At 45.8% G+C, this 13,772-nt stretch overlaps 3 protein-coding genes across 4 annotated transcripts in view; 1 reads left to right on the top strand and 2 right to left on the bottom strand.

Moving 5' to 3' along the window:
- F2KP (fructose-2,6-bisphosphatase) overlaps positions 1-13,772 on the top strand; it is a 166,965-nt gene that overhangs the window by 133,316 nt on the left and 19,877 nt on the right. For both annotated transcript variants that reach the window (XM_086781401.1, XM_086781402.1), the window contains 2 exons: positions 9,295-9,370; positions 10,058-10,120. In XM_086781401.1, coding sequence (XP_086637527.1) covers positions 9,295-9,370; positions 10,058-10,120 — 139 coding nt within the window. The remainder of the gene's footprint in view (positions 1-9,294; positions 9,371-10,057; positions 10,121-13,772) is intronic.
- On the bottom strand, positions 1,154-2,406 carry LOC147613469 (uncharacterized). The gene has a single exon (XM_086781172.1). It carries the CDS (start codon positions 2,355-2,357, stop codon positions 1,350-1,352), a length of 1,008 nt encoding a protein of 335 aa, XP_086637298.1. The 5' UTR covers positions 2,358-2,406; the 3' UTR covers positions 1,154-1,349.
- Positions 2,425-3,562, bottom strand: LOC147613470 (uncharacterized). Its single transcript, XM_086781173.1, has one exon. It carries the CDS (start codon positions 3,043-3,045, stop codon positions 2,425-2,427), a length of 621 nt encoding a protein of 206 aa, XP_086637299.1. The 5' UTR covers positions 3,046-3,562.

Here is a 13,772-nt window from a genome sequence, read left to right on the forward strand (position 1 = left end):
ATCTGTACTCCATATAGCATAGCCAATGTGACCAGCGTTTCAAAAAGCCACAGCTTAGTGCATGGCTCCTTAAATTGTACCTGTGAGCACATCCTCTCTAGACCTCCTAGTGCTGCATATTATCTAGGCAATGTGGCCTCTGCTGCCCCCCTCATTGAAAATGTGGGCCCAGTGAACAGCAGTCCAAGATTTGTGTATGAGTCAACATAGGTTAACTGAGAGCCCACTGTCCTGTGCATAAGCATGTAAAGTATCCAAGTGCCTCTGCATACCCTCTGGTGAGTCTGCTACTAAGCACAATATCATCAGCATATAAGAGCAGGGGTATCCAAGTGCCAGCCAACTGGGCTCCTCTGTCCCCTCGTGTCCCAATATAATCAGAGATCTCATCAATGTATAGTCCAAATAGAGTCGGAGAGAGCGGGCAGCCCTGTTTCACCTGGATAGTTGAGTGTACTGGCTGGGAGAGACCCTCTGAAGTCCGCACCTGCCCAACTACTGTCTCATAAAGTGCCATAATACCCCAAATGCGCATCAGTCTAGCTCTAGGCACTGTGTCAAAATCCTTTCGGAAATCCACAAAGCCACAGTAGATCCTCCTCCCATGTGCTCTGCCCTCCTCAATGATAGCCCTAAGGGTAAAGATATGATCCAAAGTAGAGAATCTCCTCCTAAAACCGGCCTGTCCCTGAGCTCGGACCCCTTGTCTCTCTGCCCATCTGCTCAACTCTTGCTCAAGAATAGAGGCATATAGCTTGGCCAGCGAGTGACCAATCATGATGGTGCGGTAGTTAGTCGGCAGGCTCGGATCTCCAGACTTAGTACTGGCACAATCGTGGAAGTACTCCAAGTCCCAAGAAACCCCTCACACATGGCTCTTTTAAACATGAGAGCTAGAAAGTCTACAATCGTATCTCTAGCAAGTATGAAATGCTCGGCTACAATGCCCTCATGATCCTGTGCCCTCCCTGTATGCAATTTGTTGATGGCCCTCCTCACCATCTCTGCTGTGAAGAAGGTAGAAGTGGGTGGACAAGGCTCTGGAAAGTTCGGTAGTGGTGGCTACCATGGTACTGTGTAGAGGGAGGCTGCATACTCGCCCCATGTATCTGGAGAGGTAATGGCCGGGGCGGGGGGTGCTCTCTAAGCAATCTCCAGGCCTCCCCAGAATCCTGACTCAAAAACAACTGATAGATGTCTCTCTCCAGCCGAGCTAAGAATGCTCTCTTCTTCTGCCGAATGAGGGACCGGAAGATGATGCGTGACTGTCTATATGTAGTAACACCTGTGGCCACCTCTCTCTGTAGCCGGGCTCTGAGCTCCCTACAGTCATCATCATACCAACTATTCTAGGGCATGCTCCCAGGACGTGGTCGTACTGTGGGCTGCGTGTGTGGGAAGGCCGTCGTTGCAGCTTTATGTAAAGCCGCTGTCAGGATCTGTGTAAGCTCTGCTAATGGCCTCTGTGGATCCTCTGCACTCAACAAGTTGTAGATCTCTGCAGTGTATACTCCATCAGTCTCTCTATAGAAGGTATATCTCAGGTGATAGGAGGACTGCCCAACCTTGCGGGTATTGTAGTGGAAATCCACCGTAAAGGAGAGAAGTGCATGATCCACCGTAACTCCGATGGGCCTGGGGCCAATCGCAAAATCCAAGATACTCGGGATGAAGGTTGGCGAGGCTAGAACAAAATCCACTGTGCTGGCCCCATGTCTGTGTGGAAAGCAAGTAAAGCCACTGGCAAGTGGATACCTCTCTAGGCCATTTAAAATGGCCAGCCCATGTGCAGTCCCCATCTCGAAGAGGTATCTCCCATACTCACTACACTCCACCTCATCCTGTGATCTCCGAGTCAAACACATCTCTTCCACATCTATCTCTCTCAACATCTCCTCCGAAGTGTCAAAGAAGGAGGTCTGGTACTGAGCCGTTCGAGCATTAAAGTCCCCAAGTATGATAACATCTCCCTCCCTGGAGAACTCCCATATGTCCTCATCTAGAATCATATATGGAGATTGTCCCTTGGGCGTTGCATAATGAGATGTGCTGGGTGGAAAGTAACATATAGCAATGTATAGGGGTCTACCCTCATCTGCCCTTACTCTGACCCACATGTACCTCGCGCTCTCTCGGCGGATAACATGGATGAGTTGCTGAAGCTCCTGTCTAAAAAAAACTGCAACTCCTCCAGCTCCCAGATCCGCGACCACCATGCTTCGAACGGGCCTCGTGTCTACAAGTCGTCTCCCATCTGTATCTCGCCACTCTCGGTACTGTGCTGCCTGGGGCCTGATGTGTCTTCGAGTAGAAGATGATGTCCCTATCTGTGAAGCTGTCCTCGAAGGCCCCCACATCCAGTCTCAATGCTTCGTTGCAGTTCCATACTGCAAGTCTCAGACTGGTCCCATAGGTCTCGCACCGTCAGGTGGTGCGTCTCTCTAGTATCACCACTCTGCCTCCTCTGTAAAATGCTAGCTTCCCTTTTTCTCTGGCTGCCTCAATCTCCGACATGCACCCCCTCATATGTGCTAGTTGTGCCAAGGTGAGGTCATCTCCTAAAAAGATGCCTGTTTTCTTAAGGGCGGAGCGCTTGGCCAAGAAATCCTTCTTGGCCTCCAAGGTGGGAAAGCGTAAAATGAGAGATCTCCCCTTCGAGCTCTCTCCTCCATTCTTGTCTTTCTTGCCCACTCTCCAAGCCCCCGTGTGTGTAGGCCTCGAAATGCCCATGCGTGTGTATAAGTCTTTGGCTTCCTCCTCTACATTGTCACCGTCCTTAAGCCCCGTAATCCGCACATGAAGTTCCCTTGTCTTTCTTCTTTGTTCCTCCTCAATGGTTAGGTTGATAATCTTCGAGGTAGATGTGCTTTCGGTCTCCTTGTTCTTACCTTTCTTGACCACTTCTATCCATTTCTCCGTTTCATCTACTTGTTTTTGCGTCTTCGTGAGCACCTCCACCCACGAGGAGGTCTCCCGGGCCTTCTTTTCTTCTCCCTCTTGAAGTGTTTTCACTTGGGCCTTGATGGTGTTTAGCTCCTCCATCATGACGGGCTGAATTTCTCCTTCCTCGAGCTTATGTTGAGCACGTGCTTCTTCTATCTCTATCTTGAGATTTGCGATCTCTGCATCTTGGGCTGCTATCCGCGCTTCAAGTTTCTTGACTTTGTCAAGAAGGCTCCGGTTGACCGTATTGATTGCATTGTCCGTCTCTTTCTTGTGTTGTTGGATGGCTGCCTTGACCAGGTCTTCAATGTCAATCCTCTCTATCCTGTCTTGGGCTGTAAAAGGCTGGTTTCAGGTGAAAAATTAATTAACCCTTGGCCATAGGAAGAGCTCTGTGCGTGTCTGCAGCGCTTCCCATAGAGAGAGAGAGAGGCCAGAGGCGGCTACACGAGAGAGCGAAGGAGGCGAGGCAGAGAGAGAGAGAGAGAGAGAGAGTAAGCAGGCGGGAGAGGGAGGCGAACCAGGTTCGAAGAGAGAGAGGGGGGCGACAGAGGTTTGAAGAGAGTTAGAGGCGGGGCAGCAGGCAGGAGGGAGGCGACACAGGTTCGAAGAGAGAGAGGGAGGCGAGAAAGGTCAGCGGGTGGGAGAAAGGACAGCAGGCAGGAGGCGACAGGCTGGAAGAGAGACGGAGGGGACAGGTTCGAAGAGAGAGAAAGTTGGGTGACTGTGCGGCTGCAGGCGGGAGGTGACAGGTTCGAAGAGAGAGGGGGAGGCGACAGGTTCGAAGAGAGAGAGGGAGGCGACAGGTTCGAAGCAAGAGAAAGTTGGGAGGGAGGCGACAGGTTCGAAGAGAGAGAGAGGGAGGCGACAGGTTCGAAGAGAGAAAGTTGGGTGACTGTGCGGCTGCAGGCAGGAAAGAGGGCAGCAGGCGGGAGGCGACAGGTTCGAAGAGAGAGAGAGAGAGAGAGAGAGAGAGAGAGAGAGAGTTGTGTATTAACGTCTTCAAAAAGCCAAAGTGACCTATGAGACCAAAAGGTTACATCATATCCATGAGGTACATCATCCTGGGTAAAAAAAATAGTAATAAAGAAAGATAACAAAAATCTAGAACTATATAATCTGATCTAGGTACATGAGCAGGGAGCTCTCATATCACCCTAACACATCCCTCATGAGCCGCTGTGACATGGTGCTCAAGGTGGTAAAACTGAGCCGGCACGAGAAGGTCTGAGGATGATGGGAGATGATGGCCCGGATCCCTGTATGGTGGCGTGGCCATGGGAGATCATTGCTAGCATCACAGCCTGCAATATCTGGAATTGGACCACTTTTGCATTTTCCATGTCTGCCAACAACCTCTTCAACCATATGCATTCTACTATTGCTGTAAGACCACTATGTAATCAGCTTCACATGCCCGACTTCGGTTAACTCTCACGCAAATAGAAAAATAGATGCATTAAGAAACCCTGCATGTAGCAGATCCTAGTGTCCCATACCATGAGATATACTCCATACAAGACAACCTTTAGACATATAAGCCATGATTCCTTGTTCAATTCCTTGTTAGCCACGATCTTGATACAACTAGACTCCTATCTGAATGTCAATCAACTGTGAGGTCAAGCTGCCCTACTTAACGTTCCCTGCAACGTTCTCCTTCAATCTTAGGGCTACCATAAGTTTGTAGCACTCAAAAGCGTCAAACTATGTGAGCCTCAAATGACAGTATGTCTATAGCTACTCATTGGCAGGAATCACAGCCATAAATTGTTAGCCAATCTGAGAATACCGCTACCACAACTTAGTCCTACACGGGGATCACATGAAGAGCACAATCAGCTTGTCATGCCAATGAAAGGACTCGTTAACGTCTATCCAAATCTCGGGAGAAGAGTCCTAGAAAATCTTAAACATCAACCAGAATAGTATCATACTACTTTTCCAAAGAAATTTTAAAGCTAAGCAGAACAAAGTTTCCACTCATGTTGAGGAACCCAACCACCCTTCCACCCTTTGTGTCTACAATGTACATGCTCCATCCTGGAGATATAAATCCCTGGTGATTTTGTCTTGTCAAAGAACCTCTTCTCACATAAAGAAATTCAATGTCAAAGAAGATTGTGTGAGAAGGTGCACAACAGATGTATAGAACAATGATGCGTAAGATCATTTAACATCTGTTGTGTAAAGCTACGATAAAACATGTGTGAGCCAAAGGTATCGTGGAAATCAAGTAATGGTCATCTGGTGTTTTACAGGTATCATAAAGGAATTATCCTTCTGAACTCTAAGTCACTGGAGTGTGGGCCTGAAATCTCAAAGAAAACTCCGGTGTGACCGGGTCTTCCGCTTGGGTCCAAAAGGAGGCTCTAGCATGGTATCCATACTCAACCCTCCGCTCCCTGATGGAACAAAGGTCTGTATGGGCTGCAGCCAATTGGGCCTTAATCCACGGGCTGTCTGGTGTACTCTCCTGAAGCCGTTGGAAGGAGGCTATGTCCAACCGGTGGTGGATGCTCCTCTCCTGCTCTTGGAAGCCAGCCAGTCTGCTCTGTGGTCTCCTGTAATGAACTGCCGATCTCTCCAAGGCCTGCGTCCAAGATTCCTGTGGCTAAACGAGAGTGACAAGCTAGACTCTAAAATCTTCTGCATCTTGTTGCATATCTCAGAGTCTTGAATGAGGATGTCTGGGACTTGGGTGCTCAAATGTCTGTCCTACCTCTAGGGGTCATGCAGGGGTTAAATGACGGGTGCATGATTGGAGAAAGTAGTGCCTTCCAGAATACCAATCATGCCACCACGTCCACAAGTCCACACATCTACATAAAATTGGTTTTATTTGGAAAGGTGAGGGCATGTACTCCTATTGGATCTCAAGAAGCATGTACTGCTCAAGAGAAGCACATACTCCTAGGGCCACATCCAAACTCCGGTAAAAAAAACTCAAAGCCAGAATAAACTCCGGTTTGCCCTCTCAAAGCCAAAATAAACTCCTTCTAGACTGAGTACTCTGTGCGTGAAACTGTACCCATGCCACTTTCGAGTTTGTCCTTTGTTGACTCTAACATGTTGAAATCCACCTCCATGCACCAAAAATCCATCTATGGGAGGGACTAACGAACTGCACTCGAGAAAGTGGCTCTGCTTGCTGTGGTGTTCCGCACGTACATGTTCTGAAAGCCCCCGTCTATTTGATTGCCAGCCAAGTACCGACCGCCAAACTCATGTGTGCCAACAGCCAAAGGAAGAGAGTGATTTTCCTCGGTCGATAGCTGTCCCAAAGCCTCTTCCAGAAGTCTAAAAGGAAGCGGTATGATAGGCCCTGAGACTGCCAATGTGCGGCTGCTAAGGGTGTGCCATCTATCTCAGATATCTGGATCTTGCAGCGAGGACGTGCTGCATATGCAAAGAAGGGGGCATCCTGAGTCTCCTCTGGAGCTGCGGGATCATGCCAAGTCCACTCTCTAGGGTCCCATCGCAGCCGCATGAGAGGTTGGCTCCTCCAAATCCTTGGCCGGTGCTGGATCTATGTGCCATTCCCGTGCCCGAAAACCAATCACTCTCACTCTCTACAAGGTGCAGCCTATGAAATCCTCCAAGGGGTGCTCTGATCTCAATAGAAATAGTGAGCAGATTACTGTCCTCATCTTCTCTATGGACCGCCACAAGGATATCGTGTCTGGTAAACACACCTAGCCATATTGGGGGGGGGGGGGGGGGGGGGGGGTCGGGAATAGGAGTCAGCCACTCTTGAGGAATAGTTGAGCCAATGTTGATGCTGAGCCTCTCTACCCCGCATCTTTGTGAGTCCTCTCTCATGCTCATCCCGAGGCAACTGCCTGTGTGCAATCCAATCTCCGAGAGATTTGGCAAATCCCATGCTCAAGGCGCCCCAAGATATATGCGGTCGGGCCCCTAGCATGTGGCCACTAGGTAAATGGATTAGAGGGTTCCAGACGGAACAATCTGTCTGAGGGCTTGCCCGAGATGATCCCAAGCACGAAGTAGACTAGCTGCGAATTTGTCCTCAAAGGCAGGGCTAAAACCACTGGCTCGCATCTTTGTGAAGATCCATCTAGTACTCTGCGGCCACGGGCCTCCAAGGCTCGGAGTGTGGGTAGGAGTCCTCTGACAATCAACTTGCTCAGCAGGGCACGGCTCTGTATAGTTGGATCAATGAGGCCAAGGCCCCCTCTGGTACCTTGCTGAATGATCACTCTCCATGCCACCTTGGCCCTGGCTGGCCTCCCTGTCACTTCCGGCCCACAAGAAGTTCCGGATCACCTAAGAGGTTTCTTGTATGGAGGACATAATCTTTCCTCTTTGCTAGGGGTGTCATGATTTTTCAGATGTCAACAATAACCTTGGAATCATTGTCCTTGCCAGAGCTAGTGGAGGAGAGAGATCAAGGGCTAGAGAGAGAGAGAGAGAGAGAGAGAGAGAGAGAGAGAGAGAGAGTGAAGGATATAAAGAAAGAGTGCAAGAAAGAAGGGCAAGAATTTGGCTTTTAGATCTAGAATGCTGACATTGCGAAAATGAGATTTGGGGGGGGGGGGGTGCGGAGGGGAGAGGGCCTTTTGTATAGTTTTTCAACATGGAAGAGATTTCTAGAATGACACATGATTAGTGGTGGAATGATGCGCCATCCATTGAGGAATGAAATGCTCACGATATTCTCAGTTGGTACGCACGATTTAATAGGAATGACAGTGGAAGATTCCTCCATGCCCACACCGTCAATCTCTAGGCTTAAAGCTACTGAGGATGTTGTGATGGTAGAAAAGCCTAGTGGGGTTTGAGAGATTTGAAACTTCAGATTTTATTGAAGAAAAAAAGGATAGAAATAAGATGTACTCTACTGAGTCCTTGATAAAGCTGGCAAGTTCTGGACTGTACTTTTTTCGTTACTTTTTTATACATGATGACTAGATGGGTACAAGGAGGGCCACCGATGTGCCCGAAGTCCGATTCCATTCAATCCACTTGCAGTAATAGTCTCAGTTTTCTTCGACAATGTTTTGTGACAAAAATCTATGTGAGCAGTAATGCCTCTCCCAAAACACTGTTGTCTAATGTTATGTCTTTCTGACCCTCTCTTAGCTCAACTCCTATTTGACCCCTCAGTGCGGCCAGCCATGGAATTGGCACTTGCCTTTGTGATTGGATCTGCTGTGCTGAGTCATTGATGAATCTTGCATTTGTGATTCGATCTGCTGTGCTGAGTCATTGATGAAGCTTGCAATTCCTTTGCTTGTTTTACTCCATTTTCTTCATTACTCTTATATATCAAGGTGACATGATGACTAGATTATGATAAACAGAAACATAAACTTGCGGAAAGCCTGATTCATTCCAATCCACTTGTAGTATAATTCTTAGCATTTCAGTCTACCTGTAGTATAATTCGTAGCTTTGTACAAGAATGCTGTGCAAGAGGTTTTTTTTCTTTTTTTTAATTAAAGAAAACACATGACCAGCAACTGCTTTGCCAAATGTGCTGTTAATAGTAGCATGTTGAGGGGGAAGGATTCCAGGTTGAGTCTGACCATCCAACTGGAATTTTTGGAAGGGCCTCCATTCTCCTCCACAATTTAAAGCTTTACTGGAAATGGGGGGACCTCAAATTCTAACACTGTGACTAGTTCTTAAGGCATCCAAAGCTAACTAGTTGCACATACCTGATCAACTGTTCATTTACGTTGATGCGGGTTTGCTGATCTGTTCCTGTCCCCTATATGTTTATGAGCTAACAAGGAACCTTTTCAAGGGCTTCCTTTCTGGTTGAGGTTCCCCCACAATCTAAAGCTTTCACTCTTCATGGCAGGGTCTCAAATCTTAACACTGGGTAGTATTTCAAAGCACTCAAAGCGAACCTGCACATATATGATAAACACAATCTTACATCAGTGCTTGTATTCCCATCCGCTTGTGCTTCCTTGATTATTATTGGCCTTTCTTTTCCTTTTATGCTACCTATATTATAATTCTATGGTATTGTGCCAAATGCATCAAGCGTTTTGCACAAAACTCCAGCGGTTTTAGCGCTTCTTCCGATCAGAGTGTTTTGGAAAAAGTTTGCGGTTTGATGTCTGAGCGCTATGTTTAATCCATGTTTCATAAAACCTCATCTCTTTACCCACCTTTGTTTGCTATCTAATCTATCCAAAGGATCATTTCAAGCAAGATCTGATCAATTTACTATTCCAGGGAATTTTAAAGCTTAATTACTTTATGCTCGTTCTGTCTAGGAATTATCATTTTCAGCAATACATGAACATCTAGTTCAGTTGATCAACAACTGTAATGTTAAATCTAATGTGCTGGTTTGGCCCTGTGTCTTGTTTATAGTGAAGCTGGAGAAAGGTATGCCAAGAAGCTGGCAGATTTTGTAAATAAACGGCTCAAAAGTGAACGGACAGCTTCTGTACATTCCTAAACTAAGCTCTGATAGTATTTGAGTTGAATGTCTGCATAATTGGCCTTAATGAACAATACAGGCATGATTGTGCTTTTATACTTTTCAAAGAGAAAAGAAACTAAGGTCAAAGGTGGTGTTCAATCACTGCAAACATTGTCATATTTGCAATTCAGTAAATGAAAAGTTCAAAATGAAGGAAGTGACTTTTGAGGGCTTGAAGATGCTGATTGCAAAAAAGGTCATTCAAATGGGGAGTAGTAGTTTCTGAAAGTTTCTGAAAGAAATATATTTCTGTCTCTTTAGAGAGAAGTTAAGGGCAAGGGTAGTGTTTGATTATTTTAAAAATTGTCATATGCAAAACAAAGATAGGAAAACCCAAAGGTCACTGAAGAACTTGTATGTGAAATATGCTTACTATGGAAAAGGTCACCCAAAGACTTGAGGAAAGCAAGTTTTTAAAGCATAAGCAAACTGAGCCTGAGTGGTGTAAGATAGGTTTTAACAGGGAAAGTGAGAAACAAACTTCTGATGTGTCAGTAAAGGATATTTGAAAGCTGCCAGTTTGGAACAGCCTTTTTATTGGGTTTAATTTATGCCAATTCAAACTACTCCCATGATGAGCCCTGTTTTTACAGAAAATGTTGTTTGTTGCCTTTCCCATTGTGAAAGTAACATACCTTGATTTTTATATAGATCTGGACGAGTACATTGCAGAGAACTATTTTGACAGCCCGCCATATTCTTGGTTTCCCAAAGGTAAAGTTATGAATTCAAACTATTCAATCCTGGGATGAAAATAAATTTGTATGTGTGTTCATGCACACGTACAGTTTTGTCATTTGATCAACAAGCTCAATAGACAACGATTAAGACACCTTAAAGCTTAAATCATGGAATGAGTTTTGTCAAGATTTCCATACAATTCATCATGTTTCAAAAAACTTTATTTGGGCTTTGCTTAAATCCACGTGGTCACACGTAACACTCCCTTACAGCACTGTCACATGATCTTTCGTCTTCATATTGATTTTTTTCAATCTTTCTTGAGAGAGAACCTAGTTGCTCAATCCGTAATTCCCAGTTTACACGCACCTGCACCTCCCTCACCCATGTGCGATGCATAGACAATCCATGCATTGAATGTGCAGTGTGTATACATGCACACATATATGCATACATGCAGATGTATGTATGCAATTAGATAAATATATCTATGCATGTATAGACACAAGCTGGCAGGGAAGCTGTGGGCAAGGGAGAGCTGCGTCTGGGTGCCTCTAGCTGATGAAGCTACAGCGCCCATGTCTCGTGGAGTGCATGAGGGCTGTTCCTGGCCCGAACGATGACCAGTGCCTTTGGCTGGGCAGCTTTTGCTAACATAGCGGCTTTTGATCTGGATGTTAGGTTCTGTGATGCTAGAGACTAAACTCCTGCTTGGGCAATGGTGAGCAGCTGTTCGGTAGTACGAGCATGGTGAGAGAGAGAGAAAGAAAGAAAGAAAGAAAGATTTTATTAACGTCTTCCAAAAGACCGAACTCGGCCTATGAGACAAATCGGAGTACCTGTATGGGGTATCCTCTGTCATCCCAACAAAATGAAAAAGTACTGAACTAAAAAGCTGAATCTGGGAAGTGTAATTGTGTGATCCATGGTAGTAAATCCTCTCCTAAAGCTGGCCTATCCCTGTGCTCGGTGACCATGCCTCTCTGCCCAGCGGCTCAGCTCGGACTCCAATATAGAGCCATATAGTTTGACCAAGTAATGACCAATCATGATCGTCCTGTAGTTCTTTACTCCAATCGTGTTGTGTATGATCTCTGAGTCTCCCCTTGGGGCCCGTACTCAGCCTGTCACCGACTCATATAGGGAGAGAATTGCCCATGACATCTCCAGTGGGTCTTCTAAGTCCTGTAGTCTCCTCATCAGCTGGGATATCAACGTTATAGTAATCAACACATAAACATGTAATTAGTTAGAATTTCAATATTGTGTTTCACTATACACTAAAAAAACAATAATTAAACTCAAATCAAAAGATACCAAAAGTATCTGGTACGAATCTCAACATGTAACTTTGTATATTCCTCTTACCTTTTCAAACAAAAGCCAACCAGACATGCATACATATAGTGAAATACATATCCATTATTACTTATCACATCACATCATTAAAAGCCTCCTTATATTTCACAATCCACACAAATTTTACTTCTCGTCACATCATAATTTTATATATGTATCATAACTCCAGATGCCTTGCGGAAATCTACAAAGCAGCAATAGATCCTCTTCCTGTGAGCTCTCCCCTCCTCAATGGTGGCCCTCAATGTGAAAATATGATCTAATGTGGAATGCGCTTTCCTGAATCCTGCCTGCCCTAGTGCTCTAAGTCGCTGTGCCTCCGCTATCTACTCCGCTTAGTTTGAGTGTCATTTCACTTATGGGCGGTGCCTATATTATGGACTTCGAGTCGTATGGATATTGGGGCTTGTACACATGGTGTATTGTGATGGTGAGGTGATATTTATGGTGTAAAGGATAGTAGTAGATGGGTGATTGTCAACTTATGGGCGGTGCCTATATTATGGACTTCGGGTCGTATGGATATTGGGGCTTGTACACATGGTGTATTGTGATGGTGAGGTGATATTTAAGGTGTAAAGGATAGTAGTAGATGGGTGATATTTATGGTGTAAAGGATAGTAGTAGATGGGTGATAGTAGTAGATGGGTGATTGTCAACTCATCATGTGCATATCCGTAATTGATGGATGTCTAGACTTTCTTTTTACTTTGTATGAACTTGTTTTGATGCATGGCTCCAATTGATGGCCGTGAAATGTCCATGGACTGAGGACACTTGGGCACCCTGTGGATGTGTGTGTGCATAATGTTTCTGGGACTTATGCATTATCTGTGTTTTGCAAGTGGTAAGCGTCCTGAAAACTCAAGTTAGGGCTTCTAATTATTTATTACTGAGGTTGATAGTGACAATTTTATATACAGGTCATTAAAAAGAGGTGGGACAACTCTTAGTTTTCTCACACAGACCAAACCTGATTGTAAAACATGTGGATAGTTTATGGCCTAGGTGCCTCGCAAGTGGACACAACATGTGGGGCACCTGGACGTCCTGTTTTAGCAGGAGGGCAACCAAAAAAGGCAAGTTACAATTGGATAAGTCCTACTTGTAAAGAAGTGCCTATCTGAAGCTTGCAGAGAGCAGAAAGGTGCCTGACTTGTTCCAAGGGTGCATGCAACAGGGCTGGTGGATGGCAACTGGCGCCTGCTGCTAGAGCCTGGTCTGCTTCATTGAAAGGCTGGTTGACTTTCTCCAGGGCTGCAAATTCTGATTTACAGATGTTCTGGGTTGGAGACAGGTGTCTTGTGGTTGTTTTGAACTGGTCGTACGGTTCCAGGGTCACTTAAAATGCACCAAGTATGTGAGGAATTCTGGTGCCACAAGAATGCTGAACTCTGCTAGTCAAGTTGCTTACAGTCTGGAGAGCACTGATTTGTGAACTTCTAAGGATGTTTCAAGTAACCATAAGGCATCTTGTGTTGCGAGGAAACTCCGGGAGGAGTAAGGCAAGCATCGATACACCTTACTCCGGGAGGAGTAAGGCAAGCATCGATACACCTTACTCCGGGAGGGTGTGTCTATATCCTTGATGTGGGATAGCTTGTGAAGACATTGGAAGCACTGGGAGACTCAGGTCGGAAAGCCTTAATAACTATGGGCATGAAAATGGTGTGACCGGGTGCTGCAGGTTCGTGAGTGCTTACCCTCATGCGCATAAGGGTGGTGTGATTGGTGTTCACAACCCCGTGAGTGTGGGTTGGCTGTGTCTGGAGGTCACTTGAAGAACTGACACCATATAAATGACTGAAACCAGTGAAGCTGGTCAGGAGGATGCAATGGAAGTGGATGAACTTGAGAAGAAGAGTTGTCTTTCACAAGGAACAGAAAGTTTCCAGTTGCAAGCTTGTCCTTCAGTACTTTATAAAGTTTAATTACTCAGCTTTGGATGAGAAACGGATGGTGTGGCAGTGCACAGATCTCCTTAGGGCTTATCTCTCGAAGCTTTTCAGCTGCGGGCAACTAGTTAGAAGCCAGGGGATGTCACTAGCCCCTAACTTATGACATTTGATGCATGTGTAGCTTCGGTATGTGTATGGATGGTGCGCATATAAACTCCAAGGGCATAACAAAATGTTTTGGACCCGGTTGTGCCCATGAGGAGTCCAAGTCCAATGACATGGCCTGGTGACTCATTAAGAGTAGTGACTCTTTGAGTGTCATTTGACTTATGGGCGGAGCTGCCTGTATGGATAACGGGCCTTGTACACTGCGTTGTGATGGCGATGTGATATTTATGGTGTACATGACGACGCAACATGTGTAAATG

The sequence above is a fragment of the Cibotium barometz genome, chromosome 43 (genome assembly GCF_041138505.1).
Source record: "Cibotium barometz isolate CiBa-2024 chromosome 43, ASM4113850v1, whole genome shotgun sequence".
NCBI lineage: Eukaryota > Viridiplantae > Streptophyta > Polypodiopsida > Cyatheales > Cibotiaceae > Cibotium > Cibotium barometz.